Below are 18,525 nucleotides of genomic sequence, written 5' to 3' on the forward strand. Positions count from 1 at the left end.
TTATATGAAGGGCTTCCTTTTGATCAGCTAGTGATCCTCAATTTTGGGAGATTTAGGACAAAGGAGTACTTTTTCATTCACCAATCAGTTGAACTAAGGAATTTAGCCCTATAAAATGTAGTAAGATTGAAATCTGGGCCAGTCACTGGGACCAGAGGTTTATTCTTCCGAGCTTTCGGCCCCATGCTGGAGCCATTTATCCTTAGTAAAATGTCTGCCTAGCATTCTGCTAGAGAGAAGTTTCTTTATAGGCACCAGCACAAGTCCTAAAGCTCGGAAAAATAAATATCTGGTCCTAGTGACTGACCCAGATTAGATCCTACCATATTTTACAGTGCCAGATTCTATAGTTCAACTGACTGGTGAATGAAAAAGTACTCCTGATCGGAACCTGCAACATTATCCTGGGACACATATATTTTCCTTCATTCATGTAAATGTAGTGATCACCAAAAATTGCAGATGGTTTTTAAATTAAGGTTAGGCAAAATAACCTAAATAAGGCAAATGGATCACTTACAATTAATTATGACATGTTATCTTTACTATATATTTAACCATTCTTGTGGAACTCAAAGCAGGTCCTGTAATGGTCCCAAAAAAACAAATACATGATTGGGGTGAGCTGAGAAAGAGCTCCTGTCTCAAAGTCTCCCTCAGAAGTGCTACAGCTCAAGTTGGATTTTAATATGGAGTTCCCTAGTCCAACCTTGTAAGAATTACACCACACTGACTTTCTCCAGTATTAGAAGCAGCATGCTTGTAAAAGCTACTTATTGAAAACATACAATAGTATTCGTTCCATCCTTATGAACTGTGTGCCTTGTGGTCATAGACAACTATTATTAGATAGTTCCTTGGTTATCCAGTACAGTTATCCTTATGAGGGCTGCTTCAAACTGTGAGAACGGTTTGTTAGAAGTACCCATTCAGAGATAAAGTACAAAGCTATTCATTTTCCAGAAGAAGGTTTTTATGGATGCACAAGACTTGCACAGAAGTTTCTTTTAGTTACTGGGACTTCTTTGGACCAATGCAAAGCACCTTAACCAGTGGTGGGATTTAAACAATTTAACAACCAATTCTCTGCTCTTCCAACAACCGGTTCACTAAACTGCTCAGAAGGCTAACAACCGGTTCTCCCGAAGTCGTGCGAACTGACTGAATCCTACCACTGACCTTAACCTCTGGAGCTCAGTGAGGCAAATGATATGGATTTTGTGGTATGCAGTCATCTCACATGTTTGAAACAAGCCTCTTTGATGAAAGATTGGTTTGTCATATACAGGTTTGTATATGCATGTGATTATAAAAACAATATGTAGAAAGTATGTTTTGGAATTATAAAAGGATTTGAGACACCAACACTCTGCATTGCTGGAATCCTTCATGCCAATAATTAAAGTATAAAGTAAAGCAAACATTTCTTGAAGGCTTTACTCAACATTGGAAAACTTTACATTGTCCATAATGTGGAGCCCGCTAAACTATAGTGCAGATATAATTTAAAATGCAATTAGCTTATTCATTAGATGGTGAAATTGCCACATGTATTTATGCTGTGTGTGAAGAGATCAATAAGATATTAATACTGACTTTCAGCAGACCCCACAATGTAAAAAAAAATCTCTTTATTTGAATGAATAAATGCTGATCTTTAAAAAATGGTCCTATTTTAATTAATATTTTCTGCATTTGAATGTTATAGAGGAAGGTCTGCAAGAAAAATAATCTTGTTTAAAGGATAATGACAGTCCATTTTTAGCAGTCCTGGAGAAAGGGCAAAGACATTCCTCCACAGAACAAAGTTTCTTTGGATGAATAGTAAAAGGATGCAAAATAACTTCATTACAACATTTATGGTAATGGGCTAATGGTGCACTGTATTGAAGTAGTTTATCTGTCCACACTCCATCGTGAAGCCATGTTACTTAAGGAATGGGAAAAGAAGACTTTGCTAGTCTTATCAATAATGTAATTAGATGGTCTCAGTAAAGACATAGACCAGTCAAATCATTATCTTGCTTCCACAAAAAAATGTACTACAAAAATCAATAATAACAAAACACTTTTGCTACAATCAAAGCGGTGCTATGTGATGACATCTGAGTTGTCCTCAGACTTCATTCTTGTTTAAGAAAAAAGAAACGACTATTAAGTATTTAGATTGAATTACAAAAAATGTTTCTCTGAAATACCTGCAATTAAAATAAATTCCATCCAGAGTTGTAGTAGTTATACAGACATTACAGAAAATGTTAGGGAAAATCCTGCAACAAATATAAGTGCATTAAGAGAATGAATTAATGCTAGCCTATAACATTGTGAAGCCTTCCTTCAAGTCTGTCTCATGAATTCTACTCTATGTTTAATTTTTTTAAATGGAAAATTTGCTCAAAAATCTGCTCTTCAAAATGAAGTAATCTGTAATTCAGCAGATACATTTTTCCAATCTATAATTGATCTGATTAATTGTGCTGTAGAGCCCATATATTTGGCAATACTTTGGCCATAATGAGAAGGAAGGACTCACTGAAGAAGAGCCTAATGTTGGGAAAGATTGAGGGCAAAAGAGGAAGGGAAGACAGAGAATGAGGTGGCTGGATGGAGTCACCAAAGCAGTAGGCCTGAGCTTAAATGGACTCCAGAGGATGGTAGAGGACAGGAAGGCCTGGAGGAACATTATCCATGGGGTCGAGATGGGTCAGACTCAGACATGAATTCGCAACTAACAGCAACAACAACAACCCATATATAGATGAGTTCGAAAAGGACAACTAAATTGCATTAATGACGATTAAGATTCTTGCATATTTGCATCAAAATTCTAACAGAAATTACACCGCATATCTAGTTTTAGCCTTATTCCAAGCCAATATTTTGCTGTAGTTGGTATGTAACATTACTGTTTTTACTAACAATAAAAGCTTCCTTATCCTAATGCATGTTTCAACAATTTAAGAGGGTAAATAAGGCTCCATCTCTTGGTTTTTTTTTTTGCAGTTCATCAAATGCAACTTCCACAAACAGTATGTAAAATGTCAAAATATAGCCTGCTCAGATCGCATTGTCCTTATCAGAAGTGATAATTTGCATAAAGATCAGATATTCAAAGATAAAACAGATTTTGGAGGCTATGCTGAAAAGGTGGCAATTATGTTGTTCGTAACTATTTGTTTTTAATAGTTAGTATAATTGTCCCAAAGCTGCTGCAGTGTTGTGTTGAAGAAATAAAAGAATGAATCTGAGTTCCTTTCCTTTCCCTTCTGGTTTTAGCCAAGGAATCATGGCATTTTCTAAAAAGGGTTACTTGAAATCACTTCTTAGATGTGGTAGAAGCAAGGATGATTTGAAAGGATAGAAACGAATAGCTATAGGGAATGGAGTAGATATAAACCAGATTTAACTATATTTCCTTTTTTTAAAATCTATCTTTTTTTTTAAAATATAATTTTTATTAAACATTATTACCTTTAAAAAACAGGGAGAAAAATACAGCGACATAAATACAACGACATAAGCAAAACAAATCATACATAACAATATAAAGTAAAACATACAGATACAAATGCCGTTTAAAACATACAACCCCCCCTCCCCCCCCCCACAGTGACAGTCATTCACAGCCCAGTTTTTTCTTTCTTTCCTCATTATTAGGTCTCTAAGCCACATCTTCTCATTGCAAGATTCAGGGATCTATTATGGTACCTATGTTAACTTTCCCCATTTTAAGTCCCTGCTGTTCTCCTAGTCGCCCACATATACCATAGGTTCCAGCTAAGATAATGTTCTGTTTCTCCTTTGTCCCTCAGCCAACCCGTCATTCTGTCCATTTCTGCACATTCGTAGATCTTTTTAACTATAGCATCTTCCGACGGTATAGTGGTGGATTTCCAAAATTGTGCATAGGTTATTCTTGCAGCCACAATTATATGCAGGCTCAAGTGCCATATTGAACTGCTTATGTTATCTGGTTTGATGCTTAGTAACAAGTTCTCAGGTCTCCATTCAATGTTTGCCCCGGTAACCTCTTTTAACCACTTTTTAATCCTTTTCCAATATTTCGTGGCCTCAGTACAGGACCACCAAATATGATAGAATGTGCCATCCTTTCTTCCACATTTCCAACACAATGGAGATAACCCAGGAAACATCTTGGCTAACCTCGTTGGGGGGAAGTGCCACCTATAAACCATCTTGTATATGTTTTCTTTGAATGCAGTAGATGTTGTAAGTTTAATGGTCTTACTCCATAGATCCCACCATTTGCCCATTTCAATTTCATAACCTAGGTTTCTCTCCCATACTATTAGAAGGCTTTTGTCCATCTCTTCATTAGTATCTTGGCAGGTCAAAAATTGGTAGATCTTCGATAACATTTTCTTGTCTCCACCAAACAAGATCCTATCTAGCCCCTGAGGGTTTGGGTAGATCCCGAAACGTGCCTTATCACTTTTAAACCTGTTTCTAACCTGTAAATATTCCCACCATTCCAAATTCCTTCCCTGTTGCTCTAATTCCATTTTTGTTTTCATGTTGCCATCTTCTGTCATGATATCTTTATATGTTATGTTTCTTGTCCAATTAAATAGACTCGGATGCGTTAAGGCCTCTAATGGTGCCAACCAACACGGAACCCTAAGATAATATTTTTTCCTCATTTTTTCCCAGATTTTTAAAATCTATCTTTATCGGAGAGTAAAATCACAGTGAACAGTCTAAAATATGGAAACAGTAGTCATTTGGGGGGATCTATAATATATGCAAGCTCTTCATCATTGTTTTTGAAAAATATGCTGATTGTTAGCTATCACAAACCCAACCCTTCCCTTTCAGAATCTCACGAATGACAATTTTGAACCAAGCTATTATTTTATACCTGGATCTTGATTCCTCAACCGCCTTTAAAGAATGGTCTGAGTTATATGAAAACTGCACATAATTGAGGCTTGTGGGTTTTTGTTGGAAATATACCTGTCCTAGTATGTTTCTGAAGACCACGCATAGCCATTTGACAATGCCAGCAACTGTGGTGGAGGTATCTCTGTGCATGGAATAGATAATAAGAGGACCTAGAAGTGACCGCACCTTTGACAATTGTGATAACTTGATGCTGCTAAGCATTCTGAAGTAGACACTAATTAGTAATAGAATCTCTCTCTCTCTCTCTCTCTCTCTCTCTCTCTCTCTCTCTCTCTCTCTCTCTCTCTGTGTGTGTGTGTGTGTGTGTGTACTCTATGAAAATTTATGATGGCACTCGTTCTATAGTAAGGCAAATGTCACATTCTGTTGGGGAATATTTACAGTGTAATGAACATTATTGTAAAAATGCCTTAATTTTTGATAGACTTGTTCAAGCAAAGCAAAGAATAATAGTTTTTTAAATCTGTCACACTAACTTTGAACAAATGACTTTCCAGAAATTAAGGCTTCTTTTAAACCCACGTCTTCTTTTAGCTAAACTTTACATGGACTTGTAGCTAAAAATTGTATTCTGTAAGATTTACATACTTAGTTTCCATGGTAAGAGCTTCATTAGAATTCATTTCTCCATCTCTCTTTTTGCCTTTTTTCCCCTAAATGCAGCAAATGCATAAAAAATTCTCTTTGTGAATTTCTAGTCAGTATTTATTATTCCTGAAATTGCTAATCCAATCTAGTGCTGGATTAATGATGGAACATTCTCTTAAAACATAAGCGTGTAAATTAAAGCAAACAGATGTTCAGATGTTCCATCTGTGCATCCTGCAACCCCCAAAAGGAGTAGAAATACTTACTGGCCATCTGGTAAGATGGCCTGTTCTCCATTTGGCAGTTTGTCTCAGTTGCCTTTAATTTGGGGTTATGCTGGAAATCTACTGAATAATAAGTGCCATTTTACAGGAGTGACTCTAATTATAGTACAGCATGCTGCCCTACCTAGCATTAAATATGTGCTTGTTTGTACCTGATGATTGTTTAATGTTTTCTCAAATGTTTATTTATTATGTTTGCTTTGAAGCATTAAAAATTTAATCCATTGAAGATACATTGCAATGCCAATAGAATCCTGGAGCGTATAACACTGATTTTCATTTAATAATTTACATCTTCTGTCCGATAGGGCATCACCACCACCTAAGGATGATCTAATAATATATAAGGGAAGGTATGAATTGTGGACAGAGGTGGTTTGAGCTTCACAATTAGGAAGAGTATGTAAGCAGGCTCGTTGAAACTGAATGTGGTTGGGAGTAGAAGGAAATTTAATTTAGAACATTAGGTCCTCTCTTTGCTAATCAAATTCATACGTGCTCTGATGGTGTTTGTTTATTTATTTAATGCATTTTTATTTGAAGCTCCTTTTGAAGAACTGCTTCAGATCCAGCGCAAGCACATTACCTGTCTGCTACTGCTTAAAACATATTGTCTTTCTGTAAAAAAGGGATGCATCTCTTTATGAGCCATGGTGGTGCAGGGGTTAGAATGCAGTACTGCTTACTGCCAGGAGTTTGATTCTCACCAGCTCAAAGTTCACTCAGCCTTCCATCCTTCTGAAATTGGTAAAATGAAGACCCTGATTGTTGGGTGAAATATGCTGACTATATAATCTGTTTAGAGAAGGCTGTCAAAGCACTGTGAAGTGGTATATAAGTCTAGCTGCTATTGCTATCCCCAGGTTTCTGGGGAAATCGAAAAAAAGATGGGTTGCTGTAACAAATGGCAGAGAGGTGCTGCATTAATAAGTTTAATATGCTTTAAGTTTTAAAATATTTATTTTTAAAGCAGCAAAAAGATATTTCTCTGTAGGGGGAACACCAAAACAAATTACAGGTAGTCCTCAATTTACAACCATTCATTTAACTACATTTGAAGCTACAACAGCACTGGAAAAAAAAGACTTATGACCATTATTTTAAAACTTACTAATGTTACAGCAGCTCCTTGGTCACATGATCAAAAATTGGGCACTTGGCAACTGGCATGTACTTATGCCGGTTGCGCTGTCCCAGGATCACATGATCACAATTTGTAACCTTCCCAGCTGGTTTCTAACAAGCAAAGTCAATGGGGAATCCAGTTTGCTTAATGACCACATGATTCATTTAACAAATGCAGTGACTGTTAAAACTGTTGCAAAGCGTCAGACAATAGGGGGAAAACTCACTTAATTGTCTTGGTTAGGAATATAAATTAGGCTCAATTGTGGTTGTCAATTGAGGATTCAACATTCGTGTAAATGAAAGGCCAGGATGAAGAGGTAAATAAAAGATTTGAGTGGTTACTTCAAGAATGTTATGAGATGCAGATTCCATTAGAGAGATGAGCCACCAGGTGGCGCTATGCAGCCATGTGAATCTTCCATGACAGTTATTAATTATGGGATCTGCAGCCTAAAACCCTATTATCCAGATATCGTCCATGTCTCAGCAATGATGCTAGCAGTTGTTCTGATCAGACAATGTTATGGAGAAGCATCCTAGGACCAACAATTGTGTGCCCTCTTTCCACCATACTGGCAAGCCAGGTAAGAGGATCCAAAATGCCACTCCCCATGCATGCATTACAGGAATAATGTTTGAAAAGAAGGAAGAGAAATGAGTCTTTTTAGTTTCCTTGTTCTCTAGTTCCACAGAGCAATTATCAAAGGAGTTATTTTCACCCTCCTCTCCCCACTTTTCTCCTGGGAAGGAAGTGGAGAAATGACATTTTGGCACATTGGGAGAGTCAGGACTGCCAAAAAGCCAAAATCAATAGCCTCAAGTGCTCAGGTCTCTTTCCCTCATCTTGCTTTCGTAGGAAGGAAGCCATTTTGGCTGCTTAGCATGGCTCATTGTGGCAGTCTTTTTTAAAGGCACCATTTAGAAGCAAAAAGACATAAGCACAAGCTACATTTACGATAGGATGGAGATAAGCTAAAGGCAACATCATCCATTCATGTTCTGCAAACCCATTTCCTGGAGCATTTAGTGAATGGTATGGAAGAACCTTATGTCAGTAATGGCAAAGGTCTATCAAGCTGTAAAGGATTTACAGCTTGCCCCAAGTTGTATAGAGTTTTGTACAATATATTATAATCAGAAATTTGACCCTAGCTTGTTATCCAGGTGATGGCTATAAAACAATATATGGCCAGATACTTTTCCAAGCAACATGGCCATTGCAATTCTACCAATGGAAGCTTCAAAATCAAGTACAAAGCTGATCCATATTGTACAAGTTATAGTAAGATAAATGTGAGATTACTATTGCAGGAACAACCGTAACTAATGTATCTAGGTCCTGTATGTATCCAAGAAAGGACATTTTTGATACACAAACTAAAATTGGCATTGGTCCTCCTAGCCACTGAAATTGCTTGGACCTCTAATGACAATTCTAGGAGGATACTCAAACTATATAATTCTTTCTGAGACTATACAATCAAGCTGAACCCTCAATTCCCATAACAAGTGGCCTGATAGTTAACAACCATATCATCAAAGAGGAGACTATTATACTATTGGTATATGATACTAATTAATACTATACTATTACTAGTAAGTATATGATAAATGTTGGACCATAAGAAAGGTTGAACGCCAAAGAATTGAGGCATTTGAACTATGGTGCTGGAGAAAACTCCTGCAAGTCTCTTTGACTGCAAGGTGATCAAACCGCTCAGTCCTAGAGGAGATCAACCCTGACTGCTCTTTAGAAGGCCAGATCCTGAAGAGGAAACTTAAATACTTTGGCCCCTTAATGAGAAGCTAGGACTCACTGGAGGAGAGCCTAATGCTGGGAACGATTGTGGGCAAAAGAAGAAAGGAACTACAGAGAATGAGGTGGCTGGATGGAGTCACTGAAGCAGTTGGCATGATCTTAAATGGACTCCAGAGGATGGTGAGGACAGGAAGGCTTGGGGGAACATTGTCCATGGGGTCACAATGGGTTGGACATGACTTTGCAACTAACAACAAATATGATATATTGAGAAGAATGATGCCCAGCTGCCAAGGGCTTCTGGCCCTTAAGAGGTCTTCCTTTTCTAGTCTCTCATCTTCCCTAACGGGATCATCTGAAGGGGGCACCTTGTCCTCCCGCTTCGAGCTTCTGATCTCCAGAAGCACCCCAAACTATCCACACATGCTCCATTAGAAGGGGAAAATCGTTATTTTGCAGAGACCTATAGGTTATCATACAATTTACCCCTAATCTACAGTTGTAGGTTCAAGAAAAGATCTCAGATAGGTCCCTCTAACTCCATCTTCTAAGAACAGAGCTTAATCCAGCCATTCCTTCTTTCCTGGGAAAGTTCCAGCTGACATTGATAGTACTTTGCACTGTTGCTAAGCAGAAGACAATTATTAAGTGAATTTTGCCCCCATTTTGTGACTTTTTTGCCATAGTTGTCAAGTGAATCACTGCCGTTGTTAAGTTGGTAACCTAGTTGTTAACTGAATCTGCCTTCCCCATTGACTTCGCTTGTCAGAAGGTCGCAAAAGGTTATCACATGACTTCAGGACACTGTGACTGTCATAAATATGAACCTGATGTCAATTGAATTGAATTGAATTGAATTGTTTATTATTTATAGGCCGCCCTTTTCCCTGAGGGGACTCAGGGCGGCTTACAATTCATGGGAAGGGGAGTGCAAGACAATATAACACAATACGTGAATAAACAAAATAATAACAATAAAACACAACAGTCATTCAACATTTGGGTGGGGCGGCGTAATCCTTATCCCCAGGCCTGACGGGATAGCCAGATCTTAAGGGCTGTGCGGAAGGTCTGGACGGTGGTGAGGGTACGAATCTCCACGGGGAGATCGTTCCAAAGGGTCGGAGCTGCTACAGAGAAGGCCCTCCTCCGCGTAGTCGCCAGTCGGCACTGACTGGCGGATGGAACTCGGAGGAGGCCTAATCTGTGCGATCTAATAGGTCGAAGGGAGGTAATTGGCAGGAGGCGGTCTCTCAAGTTTGTCAAGCATCTGAAATTTGATTACATGACTGTGGGGATGCTGTAAGGGTCATAAGCAATGTTCCCTCTAAGCTGCGCGCCTGCGCGGCCGCGTAGGTGACAAAAAAACACTCCGCTCAAACTGCAGCAGAGTGTTTTTTAATGTCTTTAAATGTGACTAAAAATACCCCCCCCTCCCTCCCTTCTCTCTCTGCACCGAACTCTCTCCTCCATCTGGTGATTGGTGAAATCAAGGAAGACTCTGCCCAGAGACCGATGACGCTGCAGAAGGGAGAATTCCCATTGGTCCTCTGGGGCTTCGTCAGTTCCTGGGAAAACGGGATTTGCTGGTTGTAGCCTGCGTTTCTCTGCACATCCAGGGTTTCTCAGGCATTGCCTCATCTGAAGCCCCGTTCTGGGCTCAGCAGTTTTTCTGCGATCCCTTCACTTTGGGGAGAGAGGGAAGCAGCGTGGAATTGGAATGCCTGAGCCAAAGGGGTCCACGGGATCTTGAGACTTGATTTTTAAGCTGTACCAATCCATTCAACTCTTTCCTTTCGCTTTCTGTCCTTCCTCTAACTTCCTTTCCTTTTCCTTTCCTTTCTCTTTTCTTTTCCTTTCTCTTTTCTTTTCCTTTCTTTTTTCCTTTCCTTCTTTTCCATTTCCTTTCCATTTCCTTTCCTTTCTCCTTGCCTTTCTCTTTGCCTTTCCTTCTTTTCCATTTCCTTTCCTTTCTTCTTTCCCATTTCCTTTCCTTTTTCCCTTCTCTTTTTCTTTCCTTCTTTTCCATTTCCTTTCTCTTTTTCTTTCCTTTATCCTTTCCTTCTTTTCCATTTCCTTTCCTTTTTCCTTTCCTTTTTCCTTTCCTTTTTCCTTTCCTTTCTCTTTTCCTTTCCTTTCTTCTTTCCCATTTCCTTTCCTTTTTCCTTTCCTTCTTTTCTATTTCCTTTCCTTTTCTTGTTTCCCATTTCCTTTCCTTTCCCTCCCCTCCTTTCCCTCCCTTCCTTCCTGGGGGACTGAGGGAGATGGAGGGGACCCTTTTCCTCCTTGCCCCCCTCCCCAACCTCTGCTCTGATAGCAATTATGGCTAAAAAAAATTCAGGTGCTCAGGCATGAAAATGTGTTCCTCGAACACTATACCTTTCCGCACACACTGAAAAAAAATTAGAAGAAACATTGGTCATAAGTGTGGAAAATGGTCATACATCACTTTTTTCAATGCCATTGTAACTTTGAACAGTTACTAAACAAACTATTTTAAGTCAAAGGGTAACTATATAGCAATATAGAAAATCCTTGCATTAATTGCACATACAGTATGCTTTTCTTCTTCTCTTGCTAGGATTTGTGGTTGACCCATAAGGAGAACTCTGCTGAGATACAAATGCTCTGGGATTCATAGTGGTATGAGAATTCTCAGAGTCAACTCACACAAGTTCAAACACACTCACCAAGCTGCACACATTGGCAATTCCTGCACCAGAATTAATGTTAGAAATCTTCACACAGTTCACAGCTGTGTTCAGTTTTATTTTATCCGCAATTTGAACTTGTTCTAGGGTATTGTATTTATTTAATCCATTTTTATTGTGTCCCCAAAGCAAATTCTGATTGTCTCACATTTTTTTACTCAACACAGAATCATACATTTGGAAATGAAGGATAAACACTTTTCTGTATCGTGCTTAATAGAATGCCTGACTTTGCAGAATGTATCAATTTTAACATTAGCACTGCTTTTTTCAATTATCGTGTTTCCTTTGAGAAGGTCAAAAATTAGGGGCTCTAAAAGAACCAATATATTGTGATATTTGAAATGTAAGCGTGGTAACAGAAGCAAAGAGCACAGGTTTTATATATTTCATATTAGTATTCTTAGACTTCTAGTAAAAATCCTATCAAATAATGCTAATTCAGAGGGTCTCATGGTACAAGTCATGGGTCGCTAGAGGGTGTGAATAGCAAGAGGTCTACAACATGCAGGAAATATTAAAAGCGAAGTAAAAGCAAAGCAAAATGAAAACCAGTCACATACTTCTGATAGCACAGATGCCGGCTAAAAATATTTCATTGCTAGGGATAAGCTGAGATGGAGAGAAACTCTGGATAGCCTTAAAGGCAAGCAGTGAAATGCCTGCTGGACATCCTGTCTACCCCAGCCTCGTATTGCATTTTTCCATCAATATGAAAGTCTAAAAGGTTCAGCCACCAGCCCCAAATCAATGGCATATTCCAGCCACTTTTCATACAAGTGGAGGCTGTGTTGCAGAAGCAGATGCCACAGTTCAGGAGAAATTTCCTGATAGGTAGAACAATTAACCAGTGGAAGTGGTTGCCTTCAAAAGTTAGGGAAGCTCCATGTCTGAAGGTTTGTAAGAAGAGATTGGGCAACCATTGAAATGGTGTAAAGTCTCCTGCTTGAGCATGGGGTTGGACTAGAAGACCTCTAAGGTCCCTTCCAACTCTGTTATTCTGAATAATAGCATTCCAATAATAGCATTGGAAGGAACCTGGGAAGTCTTTTAGATACTTTTACAGATACCTTTCATCATCCATTAGCTTTATTAGATTTTTAATTAGATTTTTTTAATTAGATCATGTATGTTACTAAAACATTAGATCAAATACAGAGGCTTTACACCAAATATGCATGCATGCATGCATGCATGCACGCACGTGCGCGCACACACACACACACACACACACACACACACACACACACACACACAAACATAGATTCAGGGGATACTGACCAAATGTGGGACTGCCATGGAATAAGCCTTGCTACAAAGCTCAAAGTCTATCAAGAAGTAGTGCCAACAAGCAAAGTGGTAAACAACAAACTACTGTTGAAACTAAGTTCCTACACTATCTCCAGATGCCTGTATAAATGGATTGCCACATTCCTATCCAACAGGCAACAAATAGGGAGGGCCCAATCAAATCCGACACCAGTTAACAGCAGTGTCCCCCAAGGCAGTGTTTTAGGACCCACATTCTTTCTGCTTTATATCAATGACCTATGTGATCGTATTAAAAGCAGCTGTGTCCTCTTCGCTGATGATGTAAAATTATTTAACACCACTGACAATGCTGCTGCCCTACAAAGCGACCTTGACTATGTTTGGATAGTCCTAGTGGACAACCATTTAAATATGAGCCAGCAGTGTGAAGCAGCTGCCAAAAAAGCCAACACAGTTCTAGGCTACATAAACAGAGGGATAGAATCAAGATCACGTGAAGTGTTAATACCACTTTATAATGCTTTGGTAAGGCCACACTTAGAATACTGCATTCAGTTTTGGTTGCCACAATGTAAAAAATATGTGGAAACTCTGAAAAGAGTGCAGAGAAGAGCAACAAAGATGATTAGGGGACTGGAGACTAAAACATATGAAGAACGGTTGCAGGAACTGGGTATATCTAGATTAATGAAAAGAAGGACTAAAGGAGACATGATAGCAGTGTTCCAGTATCTCAGGGGTTGCCACAAAGAAGAGGGAGTCGAACTATTCTCCAAGGCACCTGAGGGTAAAACAAGAAGCAATGGGTGGAAACTGATCAAGGAGAGAAGCAACTTGGAACTGAGGAGAAATTTCCTGACAGTTAGTGTTCTGTAGGGAGAACGAGGCAGGCAGGAACTGAGGCAAGGCAGATTGAAGCTAACACAGTTTAACAAGGCAAAATGCAAGGCAAACCTCGAACTGGCAAACAGCAACATTTGACAGCTGACAGTCCTTTTTATACTGGAGCTGTCAGATGCTGAACCAATAGAATGGCTGCATTCTCCTGCCAGCTGGCTGCTCGTGTCTTAACCAATCAGGAGCCAGCAATAATAGTCAATGGCATCATAGCCTCAAGGACTTAACTCCCCTCTCCTCCCAGTTAGCACATGTGTAGTCAGCCAAGTACGCTGACCGGTATCGGCTCCGCCCCGATCATCTTAGTTCAGGGGCGATGGCCAAAGGAGTAGAAGCTGGGGGAGAGTCCTGTGGTACTTCAGGAGACTGCGCATCGGAGTCGGCGGGAAACCTGACCGCCATGGGACTGACCGAATTTTCAGGTAAGCCTGGCGACGATAACGCATCAGTGGGGGGTGTTGTGTGTGTTTCTGGTTGCACTGGAGCAGCCTCTGTTGGTATTAGTTCCACGGGGCAGGATTGGGCCTGCACCGGGTGCTGGTCTCCTGCAATGGTGGCACACTGTCTGAGCTGGTTGATGTGTCGGCGCCACATTTGCCCGTCACTGAGCTGGACCCTATAAGAGTAGGGGTCCAGTTAATTGTGTGATTTGTCCGGGCAGCCACCTTGGGTTGGCCCCATAGTTTTGGGCATAGACTGGGTCTCCCACATTAAAGGCCCGTGTGGAGTTGCCTGCGAGGGGACTTTTCTCTGCTGCATAACCAGGGTATAGTCGGTCCAAGGTTGTCCGGAGCTGATGACCCATAAGCCGTTCTATGGGACTTTGCTTGGTGATTGGGCACAGGGTTGTATGCTGTGCCAGGAGGTATTGGGACAGCTTGTCCTGCCAATTCCCTGGCCCCAGGCGGCCCAATGCCTCTTTAATCAACCAGATGGTTCGTTCTACCAGGCCATTTCCGGCCGGGTGGAATGGGGCCGTCGGGGCGTGTCGTATGCCATGCTGGCCCAAAAACATCTGGAAGGGTGCCAACGTGAATTGGGGCCCATTGTCAGTCACCACCACATCGGGCAACCCATGGGTGGCAAATAGCCTCCCCAGCACCCTAATTATGGCCTCTGAAGTGGTGGAGGGCATAAGTGCCAGCTCCACCCACTTCGAGTAGGCATCTATGAGGACCAAGAAGTTCTGTCCCAAGAACAGGCCAGCGAAGTCCAAATGGACTTGTGCCCTTGGAGCCCGGGGCATGTCCATTCCCTGATGGGCACAGAAGGGGGGCTGATCTAGATTGCTGGCACTGCTGGTAGGTGGCTACCCAGCTTTCTATTTCCTGGTTAATCTTTGGCCATCACAGGACGAATACCACCTTACGTTACTTCTCCAGACCTGCCTGAAACTGATTTGAAATCACCTGTGGTTAATGACGCTTAACAGAAGCCATTGATCAAAGTTAGTTCAGATTTATGTAGGTTATCTAAGTAGGTTTCTTGGTGTGTCTTGTCTGTAGCTCAGATACCAAGTATGGCAATCAGGCAAATCAATCTGATTAAACTGTTTTCTATTATTAAAATTCAGCTGTAAGTTCCCTACTGAGTATCTTTAGGGCAATCTCAAGTAGTTTCCACACTAGTCACTTATACAATTCTTTAGCATCATCCATCAACATTTAGTTCTGTGCACATTGTTATAAGAGTGCAAAACATTAGGTGCAGAAGATTAGTAGGCTAATGCAGGGTTGGTATTCATTTACCTTTGCTTAGGTTCGCAAACCTTCGCTCACATGTGTGCCACCTCCATGCCTGTGCTTAGCCTGCAGCGCATGCATTGTGGCTAAAAAAAGTGCCTAAAAGAAACAGCATAGAGCCGGGGTAGGTGGGCAGGCCCACTCACAATTTCTGCTATAGGTTCGGGCAAACCGGTCCAAACTGACAGAATACCACCTAATTGCCCAGAAGGTGTCCTTGAAGTTTTATCACCTTTCTCTGAATAGCCAGGCCCACGTTTAGTTTCCTAGTAGATATTCTTCAGTTATAGTTATAGTTGTAGTTGTAGTTGTAGTTGTAGTTGTAGTTGTAGTTGTAGTTGTAGTTGTAGTTGTAGTTGTAGTTGTAGTTGTAGTTGTAGTTATAGTTATAGTTATAGTTATAGTTATAGTTATAGTTATAGTTATAGTTATAGTTATAGTTATAGTTATAGCAAAAAGCTTGTGGCTTTCTTACCTCACTTCTTTTAAGACCTTAATCCTGCTCTCGACTGTTGTTTCATAGCCCCCCTTTATTGTAAGTCATTTCCTTAACATATACATTTTGGACACATTTTATGAAACACAGTTTCACTTGTCCTGTTTTCCATAATGCACAACTCTTCCTCATTGGCATTTTTATATGCTGCTTTCCCTAATATACATATCTTTGACATGTAGCTTCTGCAAATGTAGCTTTTCCTACTTCTTCACCAAAGGTATATTATTTTGTATGAAAAAGCTGAATCAAGAAGAATGGATGTTAGCACATTCTATTACAACACTCCGTATATTTTGGCAGATAACACAAATGTATTGTTAAACAAAAAAATATGAGGCCTTCCTTATTCAATTCCAAGGTAAAGTTCTGTCGAGAACTTGCTGCATGAGTACACAGTGGTGGTATGGGCTTTCTGATTCTCAGCCCTTTGTTTATATTTGACAATGAAATTTGCTTTATTCCAATAACTTAAAAATGAATTCTTTTTACTTCAATAATTAAGCAAAATTACTGCAATCCTTTTTATATATGATTGATTTGCTTTTCCCCTGGAATTTTGCTTGTTTATGTCCCATTTTTATTGATTTTACAAATAACTGAAGGCAGCAAATATATCCAATACACCTTCCTCAGAACAGCAACCCAATGAGGTTGTTTGAGCTGAGAAGGGGAGGGAGGGAGAGAGACAGACAGAGACAGACAGAGACACAGAGACAGACAGACAGACAGACAGACAGAAACAGACAGAGAGACAGAGAGACACTAGCCCAAAGTCATTGGTTGGCTTTCATGTCTAAGGCAGGACTTGAACTCAATGGTTTCCCAATTTCTAGCCTGATGCCTTAACCACTACACCAAACACAATCAGTAAAGTGTTAATGCTTAACAAAATATATATAGCGATGTAACATTATAGTACTTTAAGAGTCAAAGGACTGTTGGCTTTATGCTGTTTTTGAACCAGTGATCAATGTGAAGCAAAAGGCAACATGCAACTATAAGAAAAATTATAGTGACTTTCCTTTAAATTAAATGTGCTTGACTTCCTAGGGACACATTTCTTCTATTTTAGATTATACTTTGTCAAAAAGGAAAAAAAAACATTCTGTAATAGCAGTCTACTCCTCCAAGCTGCTGTCACAGATTGCCTCTGTAGTAACTCCGGACCTGGAAAATGGACATGGGGAAGAAACTGCGAATGGCAGGAGAGATAAACGAGCATGTATCCCCCCAGTCCCTCCACCTGCTTTTGACAATATAATATCAGCCAAATACATGTTGGGGAGCTTTATATAAATAGTAAGAAGCGAGAGATCGAGAGAGAAAGATGAAAAGAAAATTATACTGTAACATATCTTCCTTTATGGTAGACCTTTAGGGGGAAACTGCTTTTTCTTAAGATGCCAGTCTTTACAAAGGGTCTAGAGGAACATTACTTAAACGACAGAGCATTGCCGCACTAGTTGTGGCAAAGAGAGATTGTGTAAGGACAGGGACAGCTCACAATGACACTTCCCTGGGAGCTCTCTATCATCCACATGTCCTTTCATTACGTGAGAAGTCTTTGCCCTTGAAAGTCCTATAATTGGAAAAGAGCCGTTCAAAATGGTTAAAGGCATGTTTTCTATTATATAACCAGTATCATTCTTTTTTCCCCTTTAACCACAGATAACAGCGGCTGGAGGACATCTGAGATTTACTGTTTCATATGACCTATCTGGGGAAGAAGATATTGCTGAGGCCGTCCTTCAGCCCGATGTCATCATAGAGGTACAGTATTATCTCACTAGATATGGATGAGTAAAAACTGCCAATAGCACACTGTAAACAGAATCCATAGGGATAAGAAAGAAACTTACTGCAAGAGTTCTCTTCCTGAAAAGAGCTACCATATGATTTTTATTTCAAAGATGGGAAAGAGAGCAGCAGAAACACCCTTCCCCTTGAGAGCCAGTAGGCTCTACCCTTTTTATCTTCTGAAAAGTACTTAAGACATGACTTTTACTTCAAGAGCTGGTCTAGGGTGAGATTGGCATGAGTGAGGTATAATTGTGGTAGCAGGTCATTCTGATTTTGGTTTTATTGGATTTGTTTTATTGTTTGTATATACTGTTTATCTTAATGTTCAGTTAAAGCTGTGAAAGTTGGACCATAAGAAAAGCTGAGTGCCAAAGAATTGAGGCCTTTGAACTATGGTGCTGGAGAAGACTCCTGTGGGCCCCTTGGACTGCAAGTGATCAAACCAGTCAGTCCTAGAGGAGATCAACTGACTGCTCTTTAGAAGGCCAGATCCTGAAGATGAAACTCAAATACTTTGACCACCAAATGAGAAGGAAGGACTCACTGGGGAAGAGGCTAATGCTGGGAAAGGTTGAGGGCAAAAGAAGGAGACAACAGAGAATGAAGTGGCTGGATGGAGTCACTGAAGCAGTAGGCGTGAGCTTAAATGGACTCCAGAGGATGGTAGAGGACAGGAAGGCATGGAGGAATATTGTCCATGAGGTCGTGATGAGTTGGGCATGATTTTGCAACTAACAACAACAACATATTATATACAATAACACACAAACACATACAAATATCTCTCTCTATCATATCTGTCTCTGCCTCTGTCTGTCTGTCTCTCTTCCTCTCCATCTATACATCTACACACACACAGAGAGAGACACACACACACACAGTCATGTAAAAAATAAGTGCATTCTCTGAATTATATGGTTTT

The 18,525-nt window shown here is 40.1% G+C and overlaps 1 protein-coding gene across 1 annotated transcript in view; it reads left to right on the top strand.

Annotated features, from left to right (window-relative positions):
* Positions 1-18,525, top strand: part of LAMA2 (laminin subunit alpha 2) — a 499,033-nt gene that overhangs the window by 264,051 nt on the left and 216,457 nt on the right. The window contains 1 exon segment of the mRNA XM_032215335.1: positions 17,472-17,573. Coding sequence (XP_032071226.1) covers positions 17,472-17,573 — 102 coding nt within the window.

The sequence above is a fragment of the Thamnophis elegans genome, chromosome 4 (assembly GCF_009769535.1).
Source record: "Thamnophis elegans isolate rThaEle1 chromosome 4, rThaEle1.pri, whole genome shotgun sequence".
Taxonomy (NCBI): Eukaryota; Metazoa; Chordata; class Lepidosauria; order Squamata; family Colubridae; genus Thamnophis; species Thamnophis elegans.